The sequence below is a fragment of the Notothenia rossii genome, assembly GCF_949606895.1.
Source record: "Notothenia rossii genome assembly, chromosome: 6".
Lineage (NCBI taxonomy): Eukaryota > Metazoa > Chordata > Actinopteri > Perciformes > Nototheniidae > Notothenia > Notothenia rossii.
In genome coordinates this window covers 32,144,356-32,170,860 of record NC_136909.1, presented here as the reverse complement: position 1 = coordinate 32,170,860, position 26,505 = coordinate 32,144,356, and the positions used below count along the sequence as shown (strand labels likewise).

General features: G+C 42.3%; 1 protein-coding gene and 1 long non-coding RNA gene across 2 annotated transcripts in view; one reads left to right on the top strand and one right to left on the bottom strand.

The window, feature by feature from the left end:
• Window positions 1–18,268, bottom strand: part of adamts3 (ADAM metallopeptidase with thrombospondin type 1 motif, 3) — a 201,035-nt gene extending 182,767 nt beyond the window's left edge. Inside the window, exons 1-3 of the mRNA XM_079690199.1 lie at window positions 17,598–18,268; window positions 17,226–17,247; window positions 2,854–3,275 (exon numbers count right to left, since the gene is read on the bottom strand). Coding sequence (XP_079546325.1) covers window positions 2,854–3,275; window positions 17,226–17,247; window positions 17,598–17,657 — 504 coding nt within the window. The 5' untranslated portion in view covers window positions 17,658–18,268. The remainder of the gene's footprint in view (window positions 1–2,853; window positions 3,276–17,225; window positions 17,248–17,597) is intronic.
• Window positions 1–26,505, top strand: part of LOC307044809 — a 449,985-nt gene that overhangs the window by 359,612 nt on the left and 63,868 nt on the right. The window lies entirely within an intron of this gene.

Below are 26,505 nucleotides of genomic sequence, written 5' to 3'. Positions count from 1 at the left end.
TAGAATATTCATGTGAAAATAGTGCCATATTCTGCCATGCCTGTAGAAATGTTGGGTCAAAAATAATGCATAAGGGCCTACACTGTTGTTATGCTATACCACATTGCCCTTCGCTGGATGTATAATGAGCTGCACTAAACTACATTTTAGCATTTAAAATACCTAGCCATTCTTTTGCGGTTATTTTGGTGAAAGTAACTAAAAAGTAACTAAAAAGTAGTGAAACTCATTACATTTCAGAGACAGTAATATTGTAATGTAACTTATTACTTTCAAAAGACAGCAATAGGTAATATGTAATATATTACATTTTGGAAGTAACTTGCCCAACACTGGTCAGTAGCAGTAACTACTGACCATGCTACAGCAGTAAGCAGCAGAGGTGGGGAGAAGCGGGGCTATGGCTTCATCGTTATCAGGAAATTATCGTATAGGACGTACACACGTTATCGTTTTAGGGGTCCGTTTCCGCGGTTCCGTTACAGCCTTGTGTGAGCGAACGGGCTATACAAAAGAGAAAAGTAGCGGATACAACCCGTTTAGTTCCCGTGTAAACAGCACCTAAGTTGCATTTACTGTAGCTCTTATTAGCTGGGAATGCTGTGTTTACTCATGATTGATTTGCCTTGTATGTGGGCAAGGGCACTTGGGGTTTTTGAATACATTACCATCAGTATTATAGTGTTTTACAAAGAGGAAATGAAAAAATGATTTAATTTGTTGTAAGGTGCTTATATTTCAATCTTCTGAGTTAAAGTGTTTAGCCTTCATCTGGGAAAGTACTGCGTGTTGTCTTTTTCTGACATCAAATGATGGATGTTTCAAGTTTCAAACAAAACAAAATATGTCAGCTTACTTCCAGCGAATCAACCTGTTTAAATGTTCCAAGAAGTCAGACAATTTTTCATTGAAACGTCCTCCCACCATTCAGTTTCACACACTCGCTATAGTTTGTAGCTAGCCAGAAACACTTTTCTAAACCTCACACTCCCACAACCGCCAGTAAGAATCTCCCTCTACATGTAATACCTTGTTGCGAGTGATGTAATGTGAGAGAATTAAGTGACTCACGCACACACACAAACACAAAAACACACTGGCGTGTGGGCTTGATGTTGGAGCCAGGTCTGAGAATTAATACCTTTACAAAAAAGGTATCCGTAATGTCTGGAACTAAGGTACAATACTTTCAGATACTACTTGTGAGCATGTAATTTATAAAGGGAGGCTGGTGTTTCTTCTTTATAATAATAATCCCAACTTCCAAGATACTAAAACTAACAATTAATTTATCATAATGAGTTTTGTCTGTGCAGCCCCATGTTATTATACCATACATCTCATCTGAAAAAAATTACATGGTAAATAATTTGCAGCCAGTTTAGTGAAGCCTAAGCACAGAATGTAGGATTATTAAAAGTCGTCCTGCGTCGAATCTAAATGTGAGTATCAAATTCAATGACCATCCGTCAAATAGTCGCTGATATATTCCACTCAAAACCAATAAAATGTCAAGCTGCTGGTGGCAGCAGAGAAAAAGATCAATAGGATTCGATGTCTTGGAGCCGATAACGTCTGTGTCCATAAAACAATCCATATGGTAGGTGATCAAATTTTCCACTGGATTATGGATACATTTGTCCTGCTGCTGGCACTTTGTGAAGAGTTACGGAGAACATCGCCTAAAATAAAAGTTATACTTTAAGCGTCTGTGAGTAAGCAAAGGTACACTAAGTTATGTGACATACAGTAAAAGAGGCATATTGTGTTTGGGTGACACATAAATTCACCAAAAAGGACGGGATATTTTCACTTCATAGCCAATTCTGACTTTTCCTCCTGAATGTGCTACATATCGCTGGAACTAACTGCATGTTTGCTGCAGCTCTCACTTATTTGAAATAAAGAAAACAGAAAACACAATTCTGCCACTGCCTGTGATTGAATCAAATAACTTTTCATATCTTGTGCTGCACTGTAACTTTTTTCCTTGTGTTTTATATCGCTCTTATTCCATTTAGCTTGTTTTAATGTTGTATTAATCTCTTGGCTGTTTTAATGTACTTCAACAGCCCCTATTATGCTTTTTAGAGTTGTTCCTTTTCTGTTGTGTGTTACATAGGTTTGTGTGCATGAATAAAACCTGAACATTAGTTAAATAGGGCCCCTTTAATTGTCATGCACTATTGCTCAATGCTTTTAAAAGTCTTTTTGTAAAACACATACAAAAATGCCCTTCCTTGAATCTGTTTGTGGTAAACAAACGCATTGTAGTAAAGAAGAAATTCAAAAGATTAACAATAAAATGATAAAATAACACCAGCATTATCTTTAAATGGATTGTGATTGCCTGTCAGGATGTGTGAGTTACAGCACTCTTTGTGATGCTTTCAGCAGAAGACTTCATTTGAAAGTGTTTGGAGCTAACTGAGTGTCTTCTATGAAGGCAGACATGTTGTGTTGGCCAGTCTCAGAGATTTGGGCCCAGGTCATTCCTCAATTACTGTTCAAGTGTTTTATGAGGGGTAATGGGGAGGATAGGACTGCAGGCTTTTGTGGCGCACAAAGGGTACCCATGTTTTATGCTGGGAAAAGGTTGGGGGAAAATCCGTTGGGTTTGGGGGTGCAATGGGTGGCCACTCACCCGTTACAAACTATTCCATTGGCCCGGCGGAAGAATATCTCAGAGAACAGTGTGCTGTAAAAACGCTGAGTGCTGACGTAAAGAAAGGAGTTATGGACATCTAAAATCCATTCGAGTAGAGTTAAAAAGGTCACGACACTTTTGTACTGAAAAGACAGGGTTTGAGGGGGGTGGAGGAGTTAGAAGCTTTACAGCCCAGGAAGACTTACCAGACCGTCACAGTTGTTAATGGCAACCGAGGCCCCGGGCACATCTGTGATGTCACCGATGAAGGTGCAGTCCGTCTTCAGCAGCTCACGGTGCAGTATCCTCTCCGCCCCACCGCCGGCTTTAGTCTGGTTGGCACCATAGGCGTTGCTGGCATTCCAGAAGTCGTGGATCTCATCGTGCCACTCCACCATGGCGCCCGGTGCCACCAGCCTGTTGTTGGGGCGCAGACGGAGGTGGAACTCCTTCCCGAAGGCGGATATGTTGAAGAAAAGCTTCTGTTCAGCTTCAGCAGCAGAAAACACCTCCCTCTTGACGCGCTGCTTGTGAGTGGCAGAGAGCAGGTGTGACAGGTAGTGTCCGTGAGAGTCGGTGCTGAACGGAGTGACGAGGCCGTATTCCTTCAGCCGGATCCTCAGCTGGTCTGCAAAACACAATGAGACCTTTATTATGTCAAGGCAGCAGAGAGACTAGTGCAAGATGTTATTATAATTAGTTGGTAGAAGTAATATGTCTCTTAGACAGGGGCTCTTCTTGTGACATTTTTTGAAAACTTTTTAAAGTGCAATATTAAACATCAAGTATTGAATGAGGCTTCAGGCAAGTATTAATATTACTACTATCATTTAAATCCAAAAAAAAAGAAGAAGTTTACATTTGCAAAGACATTACAAAGCAAATGAAATATCATATCTGAACTAGTTTGCTCCTCTGTCTTAAACACGTTAGCCCTAGCTCACTCATGTACACACTACAAGGTATTTGACCTAGACTTTAAGATGGCATGTTTTTGATCAGCTGTTGTGGCGCTGGCATGTCGGGCCAAAGCATTGGTCTTTGAAATGTATGAGGAGGCTGGATTTTCCTATATTCCATCCTTGATCCATACATGGCCTTGAGCTGCATCAAAGTGCATAATTTCATTAATAAAAATGCCAATGTCTCTTTTAAGCCATAATGATCTCAGAATAGAAAAAAACATCATTCCACAAGACTTTGATAATATGTGGCTGCGTTGAACAAAAATATGAATTTGATATGCTGGATTCTTTCAATATCATCTTGGCAAATTGCTGCATTCACCCTCAGGCTCTTGTTTACTGGCTAATATGCAGTCAACTCAATTGTACAAGGAAATCTGTGGGTTTCGCAAGCACTCTCAGTTTAAAGGACATTTCCACCCAGACTTGGCTAGCAAATGTGTGCAATAGCAGACACATTAAAAAAAAAATTGGTCGGTTTTGGCTGGTAAGAAATGTAACATGAATATTGAAACCTTGTAATTATCTTGTAGGTTTTGACTAGAAGACATTCAAACAGGTGTCAATGGTGAAATTACACGTCTGAGGAAACGCCATACCTTACAAATCACAGTGTGCACGCTGTGTAAAGAAAAATGTAATTGATGAGCTTTTGAGAGAAAACATGGAGATATCAAAGAGCAAATTAGATCACAAAATGATGCAGATTAGGGAGGAAGCTTTATCGCAGATTGTGTGAGGTTTGTAATATCTCCACGACCAAAGCAAACTGCAGGCCCGTGCCTGGCTTTCAAAATGCAAAAACATCAAAAGCCTTCTTTTTCAGGGCTAAATACCTCACAGTTACATCACACTAAGTTTGCCGGCTGAGTTAGCCGGTTGATACTCATATGCGAAAAACTTGTCCAACACGTGTAGAGCATGTAAGTTTAGACAGTGTATTACTACATCCAACCCAGTTCACTATTTGCAGGAAAGCTGGTGTGAGAAATTGTAAAGATTGAAAAAACATTATAGAGCCATGGGTCAAAGAGAAGCCAAGAATCAGCTCTGTTTATCAATCAGTTTATCAATGCTTAAACCTAAGGAGGCCCAGGGCTAATATTAAAAGCCATTCCTTCTCCTTGGAGAAGACTATGTTCTACAACCTTTTTTTAGACCTTCACCTACATAATGGAGTTTTTTAAAAGCCCCTAAAACTTTAGATTCAAATTATGTCAGAGGTCACAAAGACATGTTTTGTTGTCATTTATTTAAATTCTAATCCTTGAGCTCATTTACTAAATATAACCCCACTATTTGAAACAGAAATTGAATGCATTTACATGTACTTATCATGTCTCTATTAACCTGTTTTTGGGGGTAGTGATGGAAAGCACTAACGCAACGATGCAATCCAGCGCAACTTTGTTAAAAAGTATTGCGTACGGCGTACCGGCCATCGGGACGTTTGGGACGATGGGCCGGATAAGTCACTAGCAGCCCCCCCCCCCCCCCCCCCCAGTTGACAATTTACTAGCGGGACCGAAGTGGGCCGGTCGGATAAGCCACGAAGTGGGCCGGTCGAGATGCCCGGGCTGATTTTTAGTCCCCGTCCTCCCCTGCCGACAGGTGAAGAAGCAAAACAACAGCCCAACTCACTGCCATTGCAAATAAAAAATACAGATGTGCCAGAACACATACAAATGAAAACATGTGGATGACACATACACAGCAATTAGAACACATTAATGAAATTGATGAGACATGTGGAAGTTTACTGAAGGTGGACACAAAACATTTCAAATAAAAAACGCTGTAAGATGCTCAACACACAACGGAAAAAGGGACACTAAGTAGTGATGCACACATGTACTGGGACCGGAGCACTGACGTTCTGGGATTATAATGTTTGCCAACTGTCACTAGCAGTCAGTCTGTTTCCTAATTGTTAGTGTGTTTTATCAGTATATATATATATATTAACTGAAAAGAAAGCCTGCCTTTAAAGGAATATTTACTTTTAAAATACCTTAAAGGCTTCTGTTTCCAGCACCATGTGGGAGGTGTCTTCTTCAGGGAATATGTAAGATTAAAGGAACCAAAATGAAAATAGCAAAACATGGAAAATACTAACTCATTTTTCACAGAGAATAGTGAACTTGTCGTATTGTGCAGTTTTTCAAGTCTTGCAAGGTCAGATTTGATGTGAAGCTGTACACTAGCTGTTCACAAAAGGAGAGTGCAGAGTGCATGTTTGATAATTGTATAGGTCAACCCTTCATTGTAACAACTTTGATTATGCACTTGAAGAATAGAAAACCTGACTCAAGTGATGCCTTGTGTCAGAGTGAAATGCTAGAAAGGGTTCTGTGGAAGGTTTTTTGTTGTTGTTCCATTTTTGTTCACAGATAAAAAAAATATAATATAATTGAAGGTCAATTCAAACCATAAATATTTTTCACATAACTTTAAAGGCAAACTCTTGAGACTGTTTGCATTGAGAATAATTCAATAAGAGTACGGAGTAAAGAGTTTGCAAACAAAAATGATTTTTTTTACCGTGATTTAATTGTAATACACGTTTCAAAATGATGCCGAAGTAACAACATACTGATACCAGTTAGTAAAAACCGTGAATTAATGCTGTGACAAGTCTGCAGACAAGGCGGCAGGCGAAAAACCTTTTAAAATGCGTGTTCTCATTCATAACACTCGGCTATGCGGCTGCGGGTTTAAGATCTCAGGCACAGACTCACACCAGGTCTGCTCGTCCTGCCTCGGGCTGGAACACGCCCAAGAGGCTATCGATAACCCCGGCTCGTGCGGGCATTGTGCCCGCTTCACCATTAAGAGCCTCCGCCGACGGCTAGCACGCCAAGCTAGCTTGTCGGGACAGGACCCCCTCATGTCCGCTGATTCGCCAGCCGGCAATCAAGACATGGTGGCGTCAGCCGCAGAGATTGAGCCCCGCGCTGTGTCAGGCTGGGGCTCAATAACAGCGGCAGCCGCTGAACCGGAGCCCCGCGCCGTGTCAGGCTGGGGTCCGGTGGCGGCAAGAGCCGCGAGAGCGGAGCCCCGCGCTGTGTCAAGCTGGGGCTCCCAACTGGACCTCACCATGGTTCCACCCGCGGAGGATGTCCTGGAGTTGGACTATATGGAGGAAGAAGAGGATGCCTCTGAGTTCCTCCTGTCCGACTCGGATGAGCACGAGGATGACATCTTCGTTTCATCGACTCAGGCTGCAAAGCCGGGAGCGATGTCCGCTCTCCAGGGCGAAAGCACACCAGCTTCGCCTTGCCTAAGTATGGACTTGCAGGCCGTGTGTCAACGCGCTGCTTCCAGGCTGGACATCCCATGGCCTGAAGTGGCCAAGGAGACCTCCAGATCTCGCTACGAGGGGAAGCAATTGCCCCAAGCAGCGAGGACGAAGAGGCAGCTCCTTCCAGTCTTTCCGGAGATGCAGGACGAGATGTCGGTCTCGTGGAGAGACCGCCCTTTCAGCAACAAGCCCCAATCCACGGTATGGAGAGGCTCGGCCTGCTCCACATGCCGCCCATGGAACCGCAGGAAGCCCACGCTACCGGCAAAGGTGGACCGTTTTCAGTCAGCGATGACCGAACGGGCCTATAAAGCCGCAGCTTTGTCCGCCAGGGCACTCAACGTCTCCTCGCTGCTGACCGCCTACCAGGCGGAGCTCTGCGAAGACTTGTCGAGCAAACCTGAGCCTGCCGTGTTGGACGAGATTGCAGCGATCACGGACATTTGCCTCTGTGTGCAGCGCTGTGCAGTCCAAGCCACGGGCAAAGCACTGGGAATTATGGTGGTACAGGAGAGAGCCAGGTGGCTCAACCTGACGAACCTTCCAGACCGGGAAAAAGAGGATGTTCTGGACATGCCTATTGTTCCCGAGGGCATATTTGGCTCCGCTCTAGCTTCACTGCAGCTGAGATGCGAATCAAAAAAGAAGGAAGACGAGGCTCTCCAGCTCTGTCTCCCCCGAAGGGTCCAGCCGCCACCTTCAACGGTCCCGCGGCAGGCCTTCAATCAAGCTGCCTCACGTCCTGCCCGGTTCAAGATACCGAAGCAGCAGAGACCACAGCCCGTCCCGGGTCCCCAGCCCAGGCACGAGGCGAGGGTGAGCTGGCCAAGAAGATCTCCGGTCCCGGCAGCTGCCGCTCAGGCACAGCCGACCCAGGTTTTCAGCCACCAGGCGAGGAAGAAGAAGCGGGCGGCCTGACAGCCTCCTCTCCTCTCCTCTCATCGACGAGAGAGCTGGAAGTTCCCTGTTCCCCAGCTCCAGAACACGTTCCAGTGTTAGATGCTCATGTGTTTTCGGGGTGCCATCATGCCCCCATTTTCCCGCCGCCTCGAGTGATGCCAGAACGTCATCCTCAAGTTCGCGCCATAAGGGAAATGGACTTAACATCAACGACAGCAAGTTCCGCTGCCTGTTTAAGTCACACAAACACATGTCATCATTATTATTTCCTAATAAATCATTTTCCACTGTCGTTTCCAGGCTTGAAGCCAAGGGCGCAGTCAATAAAAATGAAAAGAAAAACAATAAAAACAATAAACAGTCTGTGGTCTACCCCTCTTTTGAGAGCGGCTACGGCCTCTCTCAAAAGGCGGACATTAGACGGGATTGTGAAGGCACCACCGCCACGCGCATGCGCAGTGTCGGCCGGGGTTGTCAACCTGGGGTACCACCGTGTTCAGACACTAGAGAGCCCCATAACACAACAAATAAAGAAACAGAGGGCAGACGACAGAGATGTGACATCTCTGCTCGCTTTAAGAAGCAAAAAGTGGAAGATGCTCACAGATTCTGCTTGGGTTTTCAAGACAGTAACACGGGGCTACAGGCTCCAATTAGCTGTCAACCCCCCTCGCTTCTCGGGCATTCTGTATTCACAAGCCCGGGGAGAGTCGGCCCATATTCTAGAGCAAGAGATTTTCTCGCTACTAGAAAAGAAGGCTATATCGATAATACCCGCCGAACAGAGTCAGAGCGGCTTTCATTCCAAGTATTTCCTCGTTCCCAAACGGGGAGGGAACGGAATTCGGCCTATACTAGATTTGAGAGCTCTGAACAAATATCTCAAAAGATACAAATTCAGAATGCTCACTCACACATCTCTGTTGCGTCTCGTGCGCCAGAACGACTGGTTCACATCAGTCGACCTGAAAGATGCGTATTTCCACATCCCAATATATTACCCACACAGGAAATATCTGAGGTTCGCCTTTCAGGGTGTCTGTTACGAGTACAGAGTCCTTCCCTTCAGTCTGTCTCTCAGCCCGCGAGTGTTTGTACGGTGTACGAAAGCCGCGATAGCCCCTTTAAGACAACAGGGTATTCGCTTGGCAACTTATCTGGACGACTGGCTGCTTCTCGCACAGTCGGAGCAAGAGGCTATTACGCACACGAATGTCCTCGTAAAACACCTGCTCAATCTGGTTTTCGTAATAAACACAGAAAAGAGCATGTTGTCCCCAGCCCAGACTGTACTCTTCCTGGGCCTACACCTGAATTTGGTGCCCTTTACAGCCCACCTGTCAGCAGAAAGAGTGAAAGCCTTCAGAGCTTGCCTCGCTCATTTCCGGCTAATACGCAAATATTTTCTCTTCAGATCATGTCTGCGGTTACTGGGGCTCATGGCGTCAGCCATCCTGGTGGTACGACTGGGACGCTTACACATGAGGGGGTAGCTGCCCTCAGCCTGGACCCCGCGCGTCATGGCGCGCGGAGTGTGATGGTCACTATGAAATGCGTAATGGCACTGCGCCACTGGCTACACCCGACTTTTCTAGTACGGGGCGTGCCTATGGGTGCTGTCCTATCGCGGAAGGTGGTCACCACAGACGCATGTCTGACGGGCTTGGGAGGTATATACGAAGGTCGACCTGTGAGGGGTCTCTGGAGCAGAGACCTCCAACGGTCACACATAAATTATCTGGAGCTTTTAGCGGTGTTCCTCACCCTAAAACGCTTTCTGCCTTTTCTCAGAGGACATCATGTCCTCGTGAGGACAGACAACACGACCACTATATCGTATATAAACCGCCAAGGGGGTTTGCGTTCTCTCCAGTTACACATGCTGGCACGCAAACTGATCTTATGGAGCTGCGGACGTCTCCTCTCTCTGAGAGTGACGCACGTACCAGGATTGATGAACCTCGGGGCAGATCTGCTGTCCAGAGGTGCACCACTATATGCAGACTGGACTCTACATCCAATGGTTGTGAGTCAGCTGTGGGTGCGTTACGGCCGGGCCGCGGTAGATCTGTTCGCATCAAAAGAAAATGCTCAATGTCAGCTGTTCTTTTCAATGCGCGATTTAAACGCACCGTTAGGCGTGGACGCGCTCGCGCACGTTTGGCCTCCGGTCCTTCTGCACGCGTTCCCACCCCTGGCTCTTATACCCCCAACTCTGGCCAGAGTGAGAGAACAATGCCACACACTGATCCTGATAGCTCCGCACTGGCCTGCAATGTACTGGTTGGCGGAGATATATCAGCTGCTGTGCGGGCAGCCGTGGCAGCTCCCACTACGCAGGGACATACTGTCTCAGACGGGGGGGACGATCTAAGATGGACAGGTCAAAAGAGTTTTGTTGCAATGACCAACTCTTTATATCCTGGGCTAACCCTCAGAAGGGCAAGCCCGTTACCAGGCAACGGCTCTCCCACTGGATTGTGGAAGCAATTGCTCTGGCTTATACGAGTCAGGGTTTGCAGGCACCAACGGGCCTGCGTGCACATTCTACTCGTGGACTGGCTACATCCTGGGCTTTGTTCAAGGGTGTTTCCATCCAAGACATTTGTGCAGCAGCGAGCTGGTCCTCACCGCTCACTTTTGTCTGCTTTTACAGGCTAGATGTCTCTGCTCCAAGTGTGGCCCGTGCAGTGCTGGGCCCCGTGTTGAGACAGGTTTCTACCTGTTAAGTTCTGGTTGTTTTGGTGATTTTCGAGATCAGCATGTCTAGCAATACGGGAGTTTCAATATCCCATAGTGAGACATCGAACGGCGTGTTATGAATGAGAACTATAGGTTACTTACGTAACCCCAGTTCTCAGAGTAACATGAAGTGAGATGTCTCACCAGACGGCACTTCTTTCTAAGGCGAAGCGAGAAAAGGTGCTTATTTTGAATGACGCTATGTCGTAGCGCAAGCTACTTATAGGGTGGTTGGATTCCCTGACGTAGACGTCAAGATCACCAGCCAATCAGGATTGGCGTAATGAGATTGATCTTCTGTTTGCATACGCGTTGAGGCGCATCCCATAGTGAGACATCTCACTTCATGTTACTCTGAGAACTGGGGTTACGTAAGTAACCTATAGTTTTCTGAATGGAGATCGGATCGATCAGGATCAACTAACGTGTAGCTGCTCCGTCCACACCTCACAACAACGGCCTATACAGACATAAATAAACCAGCGACTGTATTCGCCATGACACAGACAGTCAACTTTTGTCCAGTTTCTGAACAGATATGAGGAGCTGTGAGCTCTGTGTGCTAACAGCTAACGGCTGATGTTTCGGGACATGTTGCGTCGGGTGTTGACCAATCACGAAGCGTCATTTCTTTACTGGCAGCAAAAAACAACCAATAACAGCAGTGCTTCTCTTGCTGGCTCTGTCCAATCACAAACAAGAAGTGTTCTCCCTAAAGGAATACCCTTTCCGTATAAGTTGAAATGCTGTGGTGTTTTCTGAAATGCTGTGGTGTTTCCTGAAATGCTGTTTTGACATGCACTTCAGGGCCACCCTATATTAGAGATGATTTTAATACACATTTTATTTGCACCAATGATTTTACGTTATTGATCATTTCATTGTATCTTTACTCCCTTCGTTAGTTACATTACATAATACATTTTGAATCAGTCAACTCAGATGTTTGGTTCCACATTGGACACAAGCAGTGATCTCTATGGCAAAAGGCATCTGTTGATCTGACCCATCTGTCCTGCTTGTCCACCTGCCATACACCAACCATTCTTAACAATCGTATGGTGAGTTTACAAATAGGAGTAATTTAAAAGCCTGATAAATGTATACTAAAGTCCAAGCAATCCTGCATAAATTGATAGTATTTATTCCACCTAGAAATTGTAAATAAATTTGTTTTAGTCATTAGTCTGACTAAATAAATACATTCAGCACAATAAATCCATTATTAAATGGATTTAATTCAGGGCTTCTCCAGGAATCACAGCCAATATCAGCCACTTAAGGGCATAGTATATCCCTGTATGTGATCTGGGTGCCTTTGGTGTGTCTTTTTGTATTATAATTATCATCTTTTGTGTTCGTTTTTTTTGTCAAATGTGGACTTAATTAGTCTAAAATAAAATGAAATTAATCGCTTGTTTAAATGTATTATTTTTGCTTCGGTAAAGGCTCATTTCTGGTCCTTATCATACCAACGTTTTATAAACTGTTGTTGCAGAGTCAGTTTCCAGACAAAGAGCAAAAGTAAAGGCGACGTCCCTTACTGCAAGTACAGCCTCTGAGGGTTTGCGTTCTGCTACTGTGAGAGGATAATATTGATCTATCTTCCTCTGCTATATTGGATATGCTGTGGCCTTCACCGCGACCCCATCTCAACTCACTAGGATCATTTGTAGAGAAGTGTTACTCAACTCCCATCAACCTTCCCCAAAACACGAAATGAGAAAACTTTTTGAAAGAATGTTGTTGATGCCTACAGTAGAGTTACAAGAAAACTGCAGTCAAGGAGTTCTGAGATTTGTCACAAATCTGCTTGGCCACCTGTACCGTACATCTCGGAGATCTGACACATCAAGCTGCCCTCAAAGACCTAAGCTGGCTGATAAAGTGGTTTCTGAATCGCCTCAATTTGAAAACCTGTGAACGACAGAAACCCACCAATTTCACACTGCCATGAACATGATTACACCGGCTCGCCATACGCCTGAGGTTTTCAATGTGTCACCTGAAAGGCAATTGTGTTCATGGCTGTTTAGAATGGCCACATGTGAAGGCCAGGAAAAAAGCCTCCAGTCATAGATGAGGATAAGACATGATGAATTGTGAGCACTAGAAGTGATGGCAGTAGTTGTGTGGAAGACAACAAAAAAACCTGCTTTCTCTCACACCTCTGCATGCCTTTAAAGCCCAGTGAGGCGATTTGTGACTGGACTATATCAATACATTTGACTTAAGTTGATCACCAGGCCACTTTCTGCAAAAAAGGCTGTGATTTCATTTGAGATTGTATGTTTCAAGAAGTTGCAACGATTGAGTGAACTACTACTTCAATAGTGAGGTCAGAAAGATGTGGGCTGAGCTGGATATTTGACAATATTCCACCATCAGACAAGCTTTTGGGTTGAAGCATCCTGACGCCTTAGGAGCCCTTACACATCTAGCCTCGGCCAACGGACAACTGACCACCGGGTTGGAGGAAATAGCTGTGCTTTCTGTACGTTAGAGGGGAAGACTAGTCTGTGTTATCCAGCTTTTTAAAAACAGTGTAAACTGTGCACTATTTCATACCAAGCCAATATCCATACATTAAATGGGCATGATTGATGGGTCGTCTGACGGTGCCAATTTCAGATGCTGTAAGACGATCTGATAAAACATTGTGTCAAGAATATATTGAAAGAAGATGCAATTAAAAAAATAAAGTTAATTTAAACTTAACTCATGCTAAACTTGTTTTCTTTACTTATCCTAATCTCAAGTTTTTCTGAGAATTTTGCCTGTACGGGTTAAAAATCAGACACAACAATCTATTTTAAAGTGCTTGTTTCCGGCCGCCATGTTGCTCAGTATCTAGAGATGGTGGGCCATGAACTGCTCAATCCCTGCTGCGGACACAGGTTTTAATTAAGCATGCGATCCCTTTTCGGTGTCATCCTCTGTATCTCCCCCCTTTTAGCACTGTAAATCCAAATTAAGGCTAATATATCCCAAAAAAATATGCTTGTTTTAAGTGGTTCAAGGTCTATTCATATGAGATGTCATAATTTGCATCATTGACGCAGCTTCCTGTTCTCCTCTATTTGGATCGTGTCCATTTGGTAGCCCTTGTTTTGCAAAGCTCTCACAAAACTCTCAAAATAAGGTTAGCTGTTGATCTCAAATGGTTAAAGTTAGGGTTAGAGTTAGAGTTGTGTTTCAATACCTGCTTCCAGCTGACATTAATACAAAATTAGCAGTGTCAGTTATTGGGTTATTAGACACATAATAATTAGAAAGTGTACACATCAAGGTACATCATCTGTACTATAATTGAAATGAAGAGGACATGCTTTGAAATAAATGTGTTTTAAAAAAGTGGGTGGTCAAGGTGACGTAACAGCAGGTTAGTTTATGTTGTCTTACATTATAAACTAAAGTAAAAAAACATCTTATTGCCATTTCCTTTTTTTTTTTGTATTAAGTTGCATCACATTTGATATTGAGGTAATCAGAAAGTTTACGGAAAGTGTTCAGGTGACATTACTTTTATATTTTGATACTCAGATTACATTACTGATTAGTATTTGTAATGGTTTACATTTAACCCTCCCAATCCTGCGTAACAGGTACAGAGATAGAGTATAATAAAGTAACTGATGAGACATTTGAACTGCAACAAGACCCAATGTTGTCAGAAAGGAATTTTTCTCAAAACTTTAAAATTGTAAAAATGTGTGTTTACATCAGAACTGGCATACTATTGTCCATCATTATTCAATCTATAGTATGTTGTTCTGCTAAAATATGACAATTAAATCCTCCTCAACTCTTCAGATTAGTGTGTACAGTATAACCGTTAATAATCTGGTAATGACAATAATTCGGATTTCTACCCAAGAGAAAACATGTTGAAAGCAACAAGTTATCATAAATATCACATGGGAGCAAAATCTCTTCTTAGAAGTAGTCCTTGCAAAAGGCTTGAACTTGTAAAAGAAGGGAAAGACGGAGGTGGAACATTTAAGAGAAACCACACTAATGGCGCATTTCCAGAGCAGGACCTAGCACGGCTTAGTACAGTATAGTTAGGCCTTGGTAGGCCAGGCTCACTTTATGCTGTGTTTCCATTACAGTTTAGTAGCTGGGGCAGTAACTATAGTAACGCAGTGTAGGCGGAGCCGTGACGTCATCTTCAATGCGAACCACAAAACCAACATCAGCCGTTAGCTTTTAGTAATCAAGCTCACAGCTCCTCATATCTGTTCAGAAACTAGACAAAAGTTAAACAAGAACAAACAACAGACTGTCTGTGTCATGGCGAATACAGTCGCTGGTTTATTTATGTCTGTATAGGCCGTTGTTGTGAGTGTGGACGGTCGGAACGTATACTGCGTTAGCTTAGCCAATCTCCATTCAGAAAACACGCATTTTAAAAGGTTTTTCGCCTGCTGTCTGTCTGCAGATTTGTCAAAGCATTAATTCATGGTTTTTACTAACCGGTATCAGTATGTTGTTACTTCGGCATCATTTTGAAACGTGTATTACAATTAAATCACGGTAAAATACGTTAATTTTGTTGTAGTTGTAGCCCCCTTGCCAGCAATTCTCTCACTAGTTTAGCATATTCAGCCTGGTTGTTGGCCCGGAATAAACCTGGATTTTGGAGGGCAAGAAAAACTGTGAAACAGTACCTGTTAGCCGGAACTACCCCTAGTGGAAGCGCAACAAAAAACGGGCCGGGTTTGGCACGGCACGCTTAAACCATAGACTGTATATATAAATGGACTTAGTGTCTGTGACGTCACCCATAGGATTCTGCAGAGTTGCCGAGAAGCCCTTAGTAGGGTTGGCGGAGTCGGCCACTAACGGCTCGACAGCGACGTCAGAGTCTAATCCCGCCTGCTCCAAATAAGGGCAAAGAGGCGGAGCCGAGGCGGGACCTGCTTCCTCCGAACTGGAAGTAAACAGAGCTAGCTCAGGCTAAGAAGCTAAGCTAACATGAAATACATGGATACCAAGTTACTGCCAACAGTGTAGTTCCCATATATAAACGTTACATTCATAATCAAATTAGACAATCTGCAAGAGAACTTATATTTTGTTATATTCTTAATGCTTGTCATTCACACGAAAATAAGTACCGATACATAGCATAACCATTGTGGTGATGTTCAGCTTAATAAGCCTTGTTCAACATAATTTATTTAGCTAATTCTACAGCAGGCGAACCAAGTCTGCGTTTCGCTGCATTCCTTGATCTCCAGTTATAACGACGGACTCCATCGCCCGGACCTAACGGAGCCGCAGTGGGCTAGCTCCAGGACGCCGTCTGGAGCTAGCCCCCTGCGGCTCCATTAGCTCCGGCAGCCACCACTGGGATAATTCCCCTATTAACATTTGCTCCCGTTTAGCATTATGGGCGTCATAGTCATAGACTATAAAAGTCTTACCCAAGGCTGAATCATAAACTAAAATGTATATGTATGTATAAAGGGTTACGTCCTTAGCTGGCTAATAAGTAACAAGCTAAACTACTAAGCACACAAACACCTGCGAACGGGATTAACATGTATAATATTATCATTTTAGACTTCTTGGAAGTTCTGTTAGTACATTCAAGCGCACAGCACGACATTTTAATTGTCTGGTATTTGTAACATTATTCCCTAAAAGGCACAATCACCACGAACACGGCTAAAGCTAAAGGGTCAAGTACAGTATGACTAACTAACGTTGTAGCCTCTATGGTTGTAGCCTAGCAGAGTGGACTGTTAGCTGACAGTGAGGCACACATGTCCATCAAAGTGAACACGCCCTAATTTATGCAAAAACTTTAAGACCTAATATAAATAAAAGGGTCGTGTTAGAAAACAATTCACTTACAGATTCATAATCATGAAGGTGGAATCTAACTATATCGATAATAATATTTATTGCATCCATGGGTAGAAACATGTTTTTTTCTGCTGTAAAGTTGGGCATTTTAACATGGGGGTCTATGGAAATTGCTCCTTTCTGCAGTCAGTCCCTAGCGGCCCATGTATGAACTGCAGTGTGTTGTACTTCCGTATTGGCGTCCCGGCTGTTCCCCAGAGTTTGCCGCTTGGCTTAAACCGTGCTACGCGCTGCAGTGGAAATGCGCCATAAGTGGGTGAAATAACTGCTTTACAAGGCTGATAATAGGCTCAGGAAGAGAGTATAAGCCAAACTTCACCACAGGCCCAACTGGCAGCTGTCATCTTGCTGTGTGAGGGCCCTAGAGGTGCTCAGAAGATAACGGTGGGTGTAAAAGGATACTACGAGGACGCTGTTGCAGCTCACTTGTTTCTTAACCTCAGAATTGATAACAGATGTGCAGGATTTAGAAGTGGAATTTTCTTTCCTGCATAACAAAGCCCTTGAAGCAATTTGCTCTTGTAACATAAGTGTGCGTGCGCGCGTGTGTGCGTGTGTGTGTGTGTGTGTGTGTGTGTGTGTGTGTGTGTGTGTGGGGGGGGGGGGGGGACGCTGGGGTGGTAGCAGAGGGTATATGGGGAGGAGTGGGGGGGAGTGTATTACAGAGCTCCTCACACACACACAAACTCCCCTCCCACTTTGATCTCACTGCACCAAGGTTGTGCTCCCGAGTTCACTTTCTCACAACTTCCCTGTAATAATTAAAAACGATGAAGAGAAAATAAACACAACTCACCCTCTTTATCTACTTCACCAGCCTGTAAGAGGGAAGAAAAGATAAGCTCGTTAAAATGCAGGGAAAGCAAGAGGGAAATCCGACAATGTGAGATGTCCCAGTTTACTGTACGCTGCTTGTTAAAAAAAACGAAATAACAAAAATGCCTCTATTTTACTCTTATGTAACTCATGCGTGTGCATTGTCAACATGTATTTCACAGAGGAAGCAGTGTGCATATTCGCAAAACGTGAACGTTTTAAGACTTTAAAAATAATAACCTGTCGCCGTGCCAGCCCCGCTTCTGCGTTGGGTTCACGGGACAACAAGCGAAACATTTCAGCAACAGTTGGCAGGAAAACGAGGCGACAGTGAAGCGGCACGGACACTTACCTTGTCAGCTGAAGTCAATACAAATCCTACAAGTAGCAACGCTAGTGATAGGACAGCCATCACGAATCTTTAAATGATTAAAAGAAAGAATAAAAAAACGTTATCCCAACGTCAAATTTAAAATAAGGACAAACAAAATCTCTCTACGCAAGCGGCTCATTCAAGAGTTATCAAAGTGGATATGCAGCCTCTGTTTTAAGTCTCAGAAGAATAACATGTAAACGTTTCATTAAAGCAGGAGTGAGGCAAGTTACGACACTTTGTCAGTCAGTGGGTTTTTTTTTCTGTTTGACCGAAAGTTTCTAGAAAGTTTTTTTTTGTGGAAGTTAGTAGGACATCCCCTCTGCCGCTGGCCGGACAGAGCTGCAGTGTGAAGCTCTTGCAACCTGGCACTTGGCTCCCCTGGCTAATAAACGGCAAAGACCAACCCTGCGTGACGTCACTTCATCCCAAACACATGGAGGGACAGAGGAGGAGGAGAAGGGGGAGGAAGAAGAGCACCCTCTCTCTAACCTAATCCCACAGGGCAGAAGAGTCTGGATATTAGTGCCAGAAATGTTAAACTACTAAGTACATTTACTCAAGTACTGTACTTAAGTTCAATTTTGAGGGACCTGCAATTTACTTGAGCATTTAAATGTGTTGCTACTCTGTACTTCTTCTCCAATACATTTCAGAGGTATAATATAGTGTATTTTTACTCAACAACATGAATTGTATACCTTTAGTTACTTTGCTGATTTGGATTAATGATGTGAAATATATTCAACAACACTTAAATCAGACTTTAGTTACACCTGGAGTAAATACACAAACTACCCTGCAGTATACAAATTCATTCAAACTAGCTGCACCTTTACCAGCTGAATGCATCAATAATTATAATAAAAATATATCATATAAATTATTCTGAAATTGACCAATTTGCATAATGATTATTATTGATGTTGGTGCTTTAAGTATAGTTTGTTTCCAATACTTTTGTAGTTGTACTTAATTAAGGTTTTGAATGCAGGACAATTACTTGTAACAAAGTATTCCTGCTCTTTGGGACTTCTACTTTTACTCAAGTACACAATTTGAGTACTTCTTCCACCTTTGATTAATGCTAAATATGTTTAAACTAGACAATAGCCCAAATGTAACATTAGAAGAAGAGGTGGAGAGTAACAAAATACTAATTAACTTAAGTTACTTAAGTATACACAAAGGGAAATATTTAACTTCTAACTCCAATATATTTATGGTCATTTTAGTTACGTTGCATGTTGAATCTATAAAATAAAATAAAACAAATAAATGAATTATCATTAAACAATATAGATCCAAATCCCTTGATCCCCAAGAGGAATCTCACAAACAGTAGATGAAGATTTTGATCTCTATGCTTGAAAACCAATTTTAATCAACTTTATTACAGTGTGTTATAATCCATCTTTAATAGGTTTGTATGGAAGTTTACAAATAAGTTAACTTTAACTAACACTATCTAAAACTCTCCATACTAAAGTATAAATCTACATAGGATACTGTAAAAGAAAATAAACGTATTGCAAACACATTTAATTAATAAATAAATAAAACATTAGATAAGATGCCAAGTACAGTTATATTTGTAAACACCCTGTGGGCGTTACATTGTGTTGGTGTACCAACATTTTTTTTTTACTATCGAATATAACACATTTTTATCGCATGTGATGTGTTTTACTGTAAAAAAATCTGGACTACCTGATAAGAATTTATTCTATGTAAACGTTGAGAACAAAAATGACGGATTACACTTTCTCTTCACGTCATTTTTGTTATTAAATAGTAAAGAGAATACAGCCTAGGCTTGACATTATTGAAGAGAAAAGATATTGATTGCAAGATAAAATCCTTGATTAAATCAAAATCCAAAACTAGCACTCCCACCAATACTTGAATAGCCTTTAAATGAAAAAAAATCCGGGGAGGGGGGGAGTAAGATGTGGAGAGTGATGCTCCAGATCTTACTACATTTTGAAGATTACTCCTGCTATACGATAACGATCAAATTCATTTTTTTTATCTTCAACGTTTTCATCTGATGTTGTTTCCAAGGCATGAAGAGGTGAAAAGACCAGAACAACATAGACATACAGATCATTTAATTTGTATTTCTTTAATCATTTTGTGAAGTATGGTTGAGGTGTTGACCGTATAACCAGTATGTGTTAATACTGAAAGTACTGGCAATCATAATTACAATGCCCTTCCTCATCTGAACACATGGTGGGACAGGAGAACAAGGAGAGCCCTACCTCAAAACCCAAACTGAAAAGGAAAGCATGAGAAAATACAGGCAATAATAAAGCAATATGACATGCAAATTAATCTCTATTAAAATCAAACGAAAAGGACCTTCAATCTTGGAAGACATTGCGGTCTCTGTTTGTCAGAACAGAAGTTAATTTTATTTCTTTTTTACTGCAGAGACATTTTTCGTGCACTTGTCAACTTTAAAATATTCCAAAAACGGAATACATTTTAGATTTACCATTTGAGGGCAGTGAGTTCCTCTCTCAGCTGACTGAACAACTCGAGGGGGCGAAGTTTCATGTAGAATCAGAAGGTTAACATTTAAATGAACTCCCTCACTACTTACTGCACATCATCCACTTTTTCTCCATGTCATGACTTAAGAGTGATTCAGTGGCAGTGTGATTTATTTTATTCCAGGCTATCTTAGAAATCTATGAAACTTTGAGATTCATTAGCGTATATATCTTCTTTGGAAGTTGACTCAAGTAAGTACATCAGCCGGTCCATCGATGGTTCAAATCCAACCTTTTATGAATAGCATTGATGTTCATAAATACTAATAGCTTCGTAGAACGTTGGCGTGTGCTGTTAAGACAGCCTACTCGCAAACTGGGCTTCAGATGGCAGCCCTTGAAGAGTGTTCCCGGTTTGATTCCCAAGCAGTAGGTGAGAACATTCAAGTCCTCAGTTGAGGGGTTTTGAGATGATGATTGGGAGAGGAAAACGGGAAAGACAAATATACTCTTAAAATCTGCATCATTGCTTTCCCTAAATTCCCCTTATTTGACCATTTTGGGGTTCAGACAATTATTTACAACCATATGAAAAGCTCAGTTAATAATATGTAAATACAACTGAATTGCAATTGATCATTTTACATTATATAAAAATATGTTCTTACTTTACAATCATCATTATTTTCAATATCTCCAAAATAGTGTTTGTGGCAACACATTATTGTCTTGCACAAACCTATTGAACTTTTGAATATATTCTAGACCCTCCAGAAAAACGCAGGCAAATATCCTTGATTATGCAGGCTAAAATCCTTGATTATGCAGGCTAAAATCCTTGATTATGCGATTAAACATGCAGGGTTTTTATGTGACTATGCGGTGAAATTGCGGGAAGTTGTGAAATATGCGGAAAGTTGCGAAAGATAATAGATTTTTTTTTAAATATTGGGCTGTCTTATTTATTCTCTCTCACACACAACCTGCCACTAACGTTAAAACCCTTTCCTATTCAATTAAACACATTCAATGTTTGTTTATTGTAAAAGCAATTGGGCTATTTTAATCACTCTCTCTCTCCCACACACACACACACACACACACACACACACACACACACACACAAATACACACACACACACACACACACACACACACACACACACACACCACATACACACACACACTTCTCCGCCTCATTCTGTTTTTTTTCGTTCGTTATCTGATCAGCTTCAATCTTGTAGGCTATACTCACTTTGTTTGTTGTAGCCCTCAAAAGGGTTTTGGAGGTTGATGCCTTGGTGAACGTGAGTTGTTTGGCTTTCTTGTCCGCAGCAGCAGAAAGCATTTTAGAATGTTTGAATGAATCAAAGTGGGTCGTCACCGTCGATTTTCTCTAAGACGTATGCTCCAACACACAGTTGCACGGGGTGCAGAATAGTTTCCCTCCACTTTTGTGAAAGACATCGGGTTACTGCTTTGCCCGGTCTTTAGCAGAAATGTTTGTCGTAAATGAGATGGATCAAATCTTTTCATCTTGGTGTTTTCTCTCTCGTGTGAGTTCCACACGTTCACTCTACGGTGTTGTTTACCTTCAGTGATGCACGAGCTGATGACTTCACGTCATCATCATCACTACTTCACGTCAAGACGAGTTAACTTTTTTTTCTTCTCAACTTTGTGTGGAAAAATGCGGGGATTATGCGGCCTTTTGATAAATATGCGGCCTTTTAAAAATCTGCGCCATTTTGCTGATTATGCGGTAAATTCTGCGAGAATAAAGAGTACAATAATTATTTAAAATAAGCGGTATGCCCTAAAAAGTGTTCTTGAGTACATTACTTCAGTAAATGTAAATATTATCTTTCCATCTCTACTTTTGATGTTTCCTTTAGCGAAATGACTATTACTTTCTGTTGAAACTTGATTCTGTAAACTTTCCTTAGGGGCATTAGCCAAGTATTTGCTTCCATTTCTTTGGACAGAGTTGACCTCACAAAGAAATTAGTTGATTTCTTAACATTCAAATAAATATTTAGTAGTACTTCAAAGACTTTTCAGTCAACTTTGGTGAGAGGAGCTTTTTTTTTCAAGGCCTGTCTGTCATGCTCAAAGGCACCAGCATAGACAAGGGGAAACATCAAAGAAGATCAAACTAGTCATCAGTCCCGCAGACTGACTTCCCAAATGATTATCAGGGTCCATTTTCTTCATCCAAGTAAAAGAGCCAGACAAAACAAGAATCATAATGATATGGATTTGTATCTTCTAGTCAGACCTCTTTATATATCAATCATTAAGAGTGAGACCATTTATCAAATACAGAATGGGTGTCAGCTAACCATACTTTAATTCACTTACAATGTACAAGGCTTTGTTGAATAGTTTAATCTGATTGAATGTCAACATCAAACAGTCTGTTATTTCTCACTGCTGCTGAGGATGCTCTGATAAAGGAACCATGTGCAGTCAAATCAGAAAGAAGTCTAGTCAATTTAGCAATGTCAGCAGTACATCAGTAAACATAATGGTATATGGATTGATGATTGTTGAAATTTCCTTAAATAGTAAAATAACAAGGATTTAAGGAGTTAAGAGACACAGAGAGCTGGATGACAAACAAATCACCCAAAGAAGACAAACAGGAAGTAAAGAAAATACACGGTAGGGGCTCTGGCAGTGTTTCAAGACTGGTACATGAAAAACTAATTTTAACAAAACAGTGGCTTGTGCTATGAAGCAGGATTTGCGGTTAGCGAGGTAACTTCAGGGTTAACTCTGGGTTTCCGGTCCTACGATGCTGGTTCACTTCTTACCGGGGTAGATCTCCATGGCAACTTATGCTGAACACCTAACCAGGGGGGTATACTACGAATCTAGTTCAACCTATCCTGGATATGTTTTGAGTTATCCGGTTGATTTAATCCAAAACAAAGCCGCTCTCGCTAAACTGTCCTACAACAGTTCAACTCGTTCGCTCAAGCCAGCCGTGTCCTATCTAGTTAGGTGCGCGTTCACATAAAAGGGGTGGTATCTGGAGCATTCGACCAATCAAAAACATGGAGAAGCGTACTGACAGCGCAGCGTCATACTTCCTGAATGAAAACTGTAATATTAGTCAAATATGAAGAAGTTAAACTTTAAACATCCATGACTTAAACACTTTATCCAGGATAAAAGCCACATAGCTGCACCTAGGTAAATACAGCTGGTAAAAGAAAAAGTGTTTGAATGCGTACATGAACAGGTTTATGATATCACTGCCCCGTCTAAGACACAATCTGACTTTAATTACATTTGACTCAAGTGTTTCGTCAACTTAATGTGTTGCTTAAAATAATACTTCTGCATGACACTGAGTGTTGCACGGCCAGATACGGCTTGGCTGACTCAGATAAGGACATAATATGATACATTATGATGTGATATGAATGATAATGGGACACATCGACGTCTGCACTCACAGTGCCGCGGACTGTAGGCTACGTAATGTTACTTTTATCCGGTTACTTATGTTGTGGCAGATATTTAATTAAGCTTTCTTAACATAATAGTATAATAATAGTTATAATAGTCCGATTGCTCTGAAGATGGGAGGTGATATTCTATTCATTTTCACGTTCACACAGTCAGTGATTTTGGCCGGCCGTCTTTCCTGCAACGGCAGTTTAAACGGTTATGGCTAGAAAGGATCCGTCTTGTGTAAAACTCTCGCGAGAGTTTGGCTGAATGTCACGTGGCTGAATGTTTACGTTTGGCAGGCAGCCTTTCAGTTACAATCGTTAACCTCAGTTGGCCACAGCAAATGATGGTGAGAAGCTAAACTATCTATTAATTATGTCAATGACAGCGAGTGTGATTGTTGAAATAGGATGTTAGCGGTCCTGTTGGTGTTCAAAGAAGAATGACAACACTGTAGATCACCAACACTATGGTTTGTTTTTTATTCACAGGCAAGTCAACGTTGTCGCAGTAAAAGTCCCAAGATAGCTCCTGGTGCAATAACATTTTCCCTTGCAGTGTTTTACTATTAAGTCTAATGTTTCTCTATTAATATTGCTGCTGCATTAATGTGTATGTTGCATCATGTTACTGCTGTAGATGTGTTTCCGAGCCGCTCCGATTACAACGAGAGTTACAACAAGAACGTGACGTCATATTTACACTAGACGGATCCTTTCTAGCCATAACCAGTTTAAACTGTATTTCCTCCGCACACTGAGCTCTGATTGGTCAGCAGGCGTGGTGCTTTCACTGTGTTGATCTCTTATCCTGGAACCTATCCTGCTTCGGAGCACATACCAGAGTCCTGCACGGGTCTGATTTTCAAGACCCGCTCCCGCCCCGCACCCGCGACGTGCAATACCGAACCCGCCCCGCTACCCGCACATATTGCCAATAGTTCCGCAACCCGACCCGACCCGCCGGCACAAGACCCGCAACCCGACCCGAACCCGCATATATATAAGCAGTGAAAACGTGCAATTATTAACACACGCAGTTGCATATTTGGCTCAAAAAGCCTGGGATGTTGGTTATTTTCTGCATCTAGGATGACACCAAAAGCCTCCCAGACGTTGGATTTCGCTCTTGAGGAAGAGTTATTGAAAATGCTGTATTCTCAGAGAGCTTCACCTCAGCCATTCAGAATGTGGCGCGCTCAGCAGCAGATAGATGCGCTGCAGAGGTTATGAATATGCTCGGTCCCGCGGGGGAGAGGTCTGAGGATTTAAACATTAAACTACATTATTATTATTTAAATATATGTATTATTCAACACCTGCAACCCGACCCGCATCATCTTTGTTTTACCCAGAACCGAACCCGGAAAAAAGCGTTTGAAAAAATACCATCCGCAAATCACCTTTTTTGCGGGTCACCCGTCGGGTACCCGCGGATACCCGACCCGATGCAGGACTCTGGCACATACTAGGTTCCAGGATAAGTCACCATGGAGATGTAGCCCGCTAAAAAGTGAACCAGCTTCGTAGTACCGGAAATCCCAGAAGTTATCTTCCTAAACAAAAATCCTGCTTCGTAGTATAGCCCCCTGCTCCGGAGCGAATGTGATTAAAGTCAGATCCACTCGTGTTTTAGACGGGGCAGTGATATCATAAAACTGTTAATGCATTCAAACACTAGTAGGCCTAGTAGTTTTTTTGTTTTTTTTGTACCCGCTGTTCTTTATTCACCTTGCAGGTGAAACTAAAATATTTTGCTTTTATCCTGGATTAAGTGTTTAAGTCATGGATGTTTAAAGTTTTAACTTCTTCATATTTGTCTAACATCATATTTTACTTTTCATTAAGTGTGCTGCGCTGTCAGCACGCTTCTCCATGTTTGTGATTGGTCAAATATTGCTAACCCCGCCCCTTTCATGTGAACGCGCTCTCAGCCTGACTGAGAAACCCTGGGTTGATTTACCGAGTTGATAACCAGCATCGTAGGACCGCTTTGCGAGATCTCGTTTGTTAGGGTTAGTTAAGCCAGATAACTCATGTTCAACATATCCAGGGTATGTTGAACTGGCTTTGTCGTACAGGCCACTGGAAAGTTACGAGTCAGAAAATGTTGATCAGTGCTGCGGTCAATATTAAGTTATGTTGCTGTCACCGCAGTTTCAGGCAAACCCAAAAACATACTTATTTGTAAGCCTTTTGATTCAAAAGGTACCTTGATTTTTGAATTCACAGCGTTAACCACATGTTGAAGTATGTAGGTCTAACCTAATCTTTAGGGTACCAGAGGCCTGTACTACGAAGCTGGTTCTCTTTTTAGCAGGCTAGATCTCCATGGTAACTTGCGGCTAACCTGCCCCGGAGCAGGTTAGGTTGCAGGCTAAGAGCTCAACTCAGTGAAAGCACTGCCTGCTGACCAATCAGAGCTCAGTGTGCGGAGTTTAAAGCGATGAAGTCATATTACAGGAGAAAGGAAATACAGAAAAGCTGCCGTGGCAGGAAAGACGGCCGGCAAAAATCACAGACTGTGTGAACGTGAACATTAATAGAATATCACCTCCCATCTTCAGAGCAATCTGATTATTATAACATTAGCCTTAAGAATGCTTACTTAAATATCTGCCACAACATAAGTAACAGGATCAGAGTAACATTAAGTACAGTCCGCGGTATATCACATCATAATGTAGGCTATCATATATTTCCTTGTCAGCTGAGCCGTATCTGGCCGTGCAACACTCACAGTGTCACATACTGTTTGCAGAAGTATTATTTTAAACAACACATTAAGTTGACGAAACACTCGAGACAAATGTGATTAAAGTCAGATACACTCGTGTCTTAGACGGGGCAGTGATATCATAAACCTGTTAATGTAGGCATTCAAACACTTTTTATTTTACCTGCTGTATTCACCTTGCAGGTGCAACT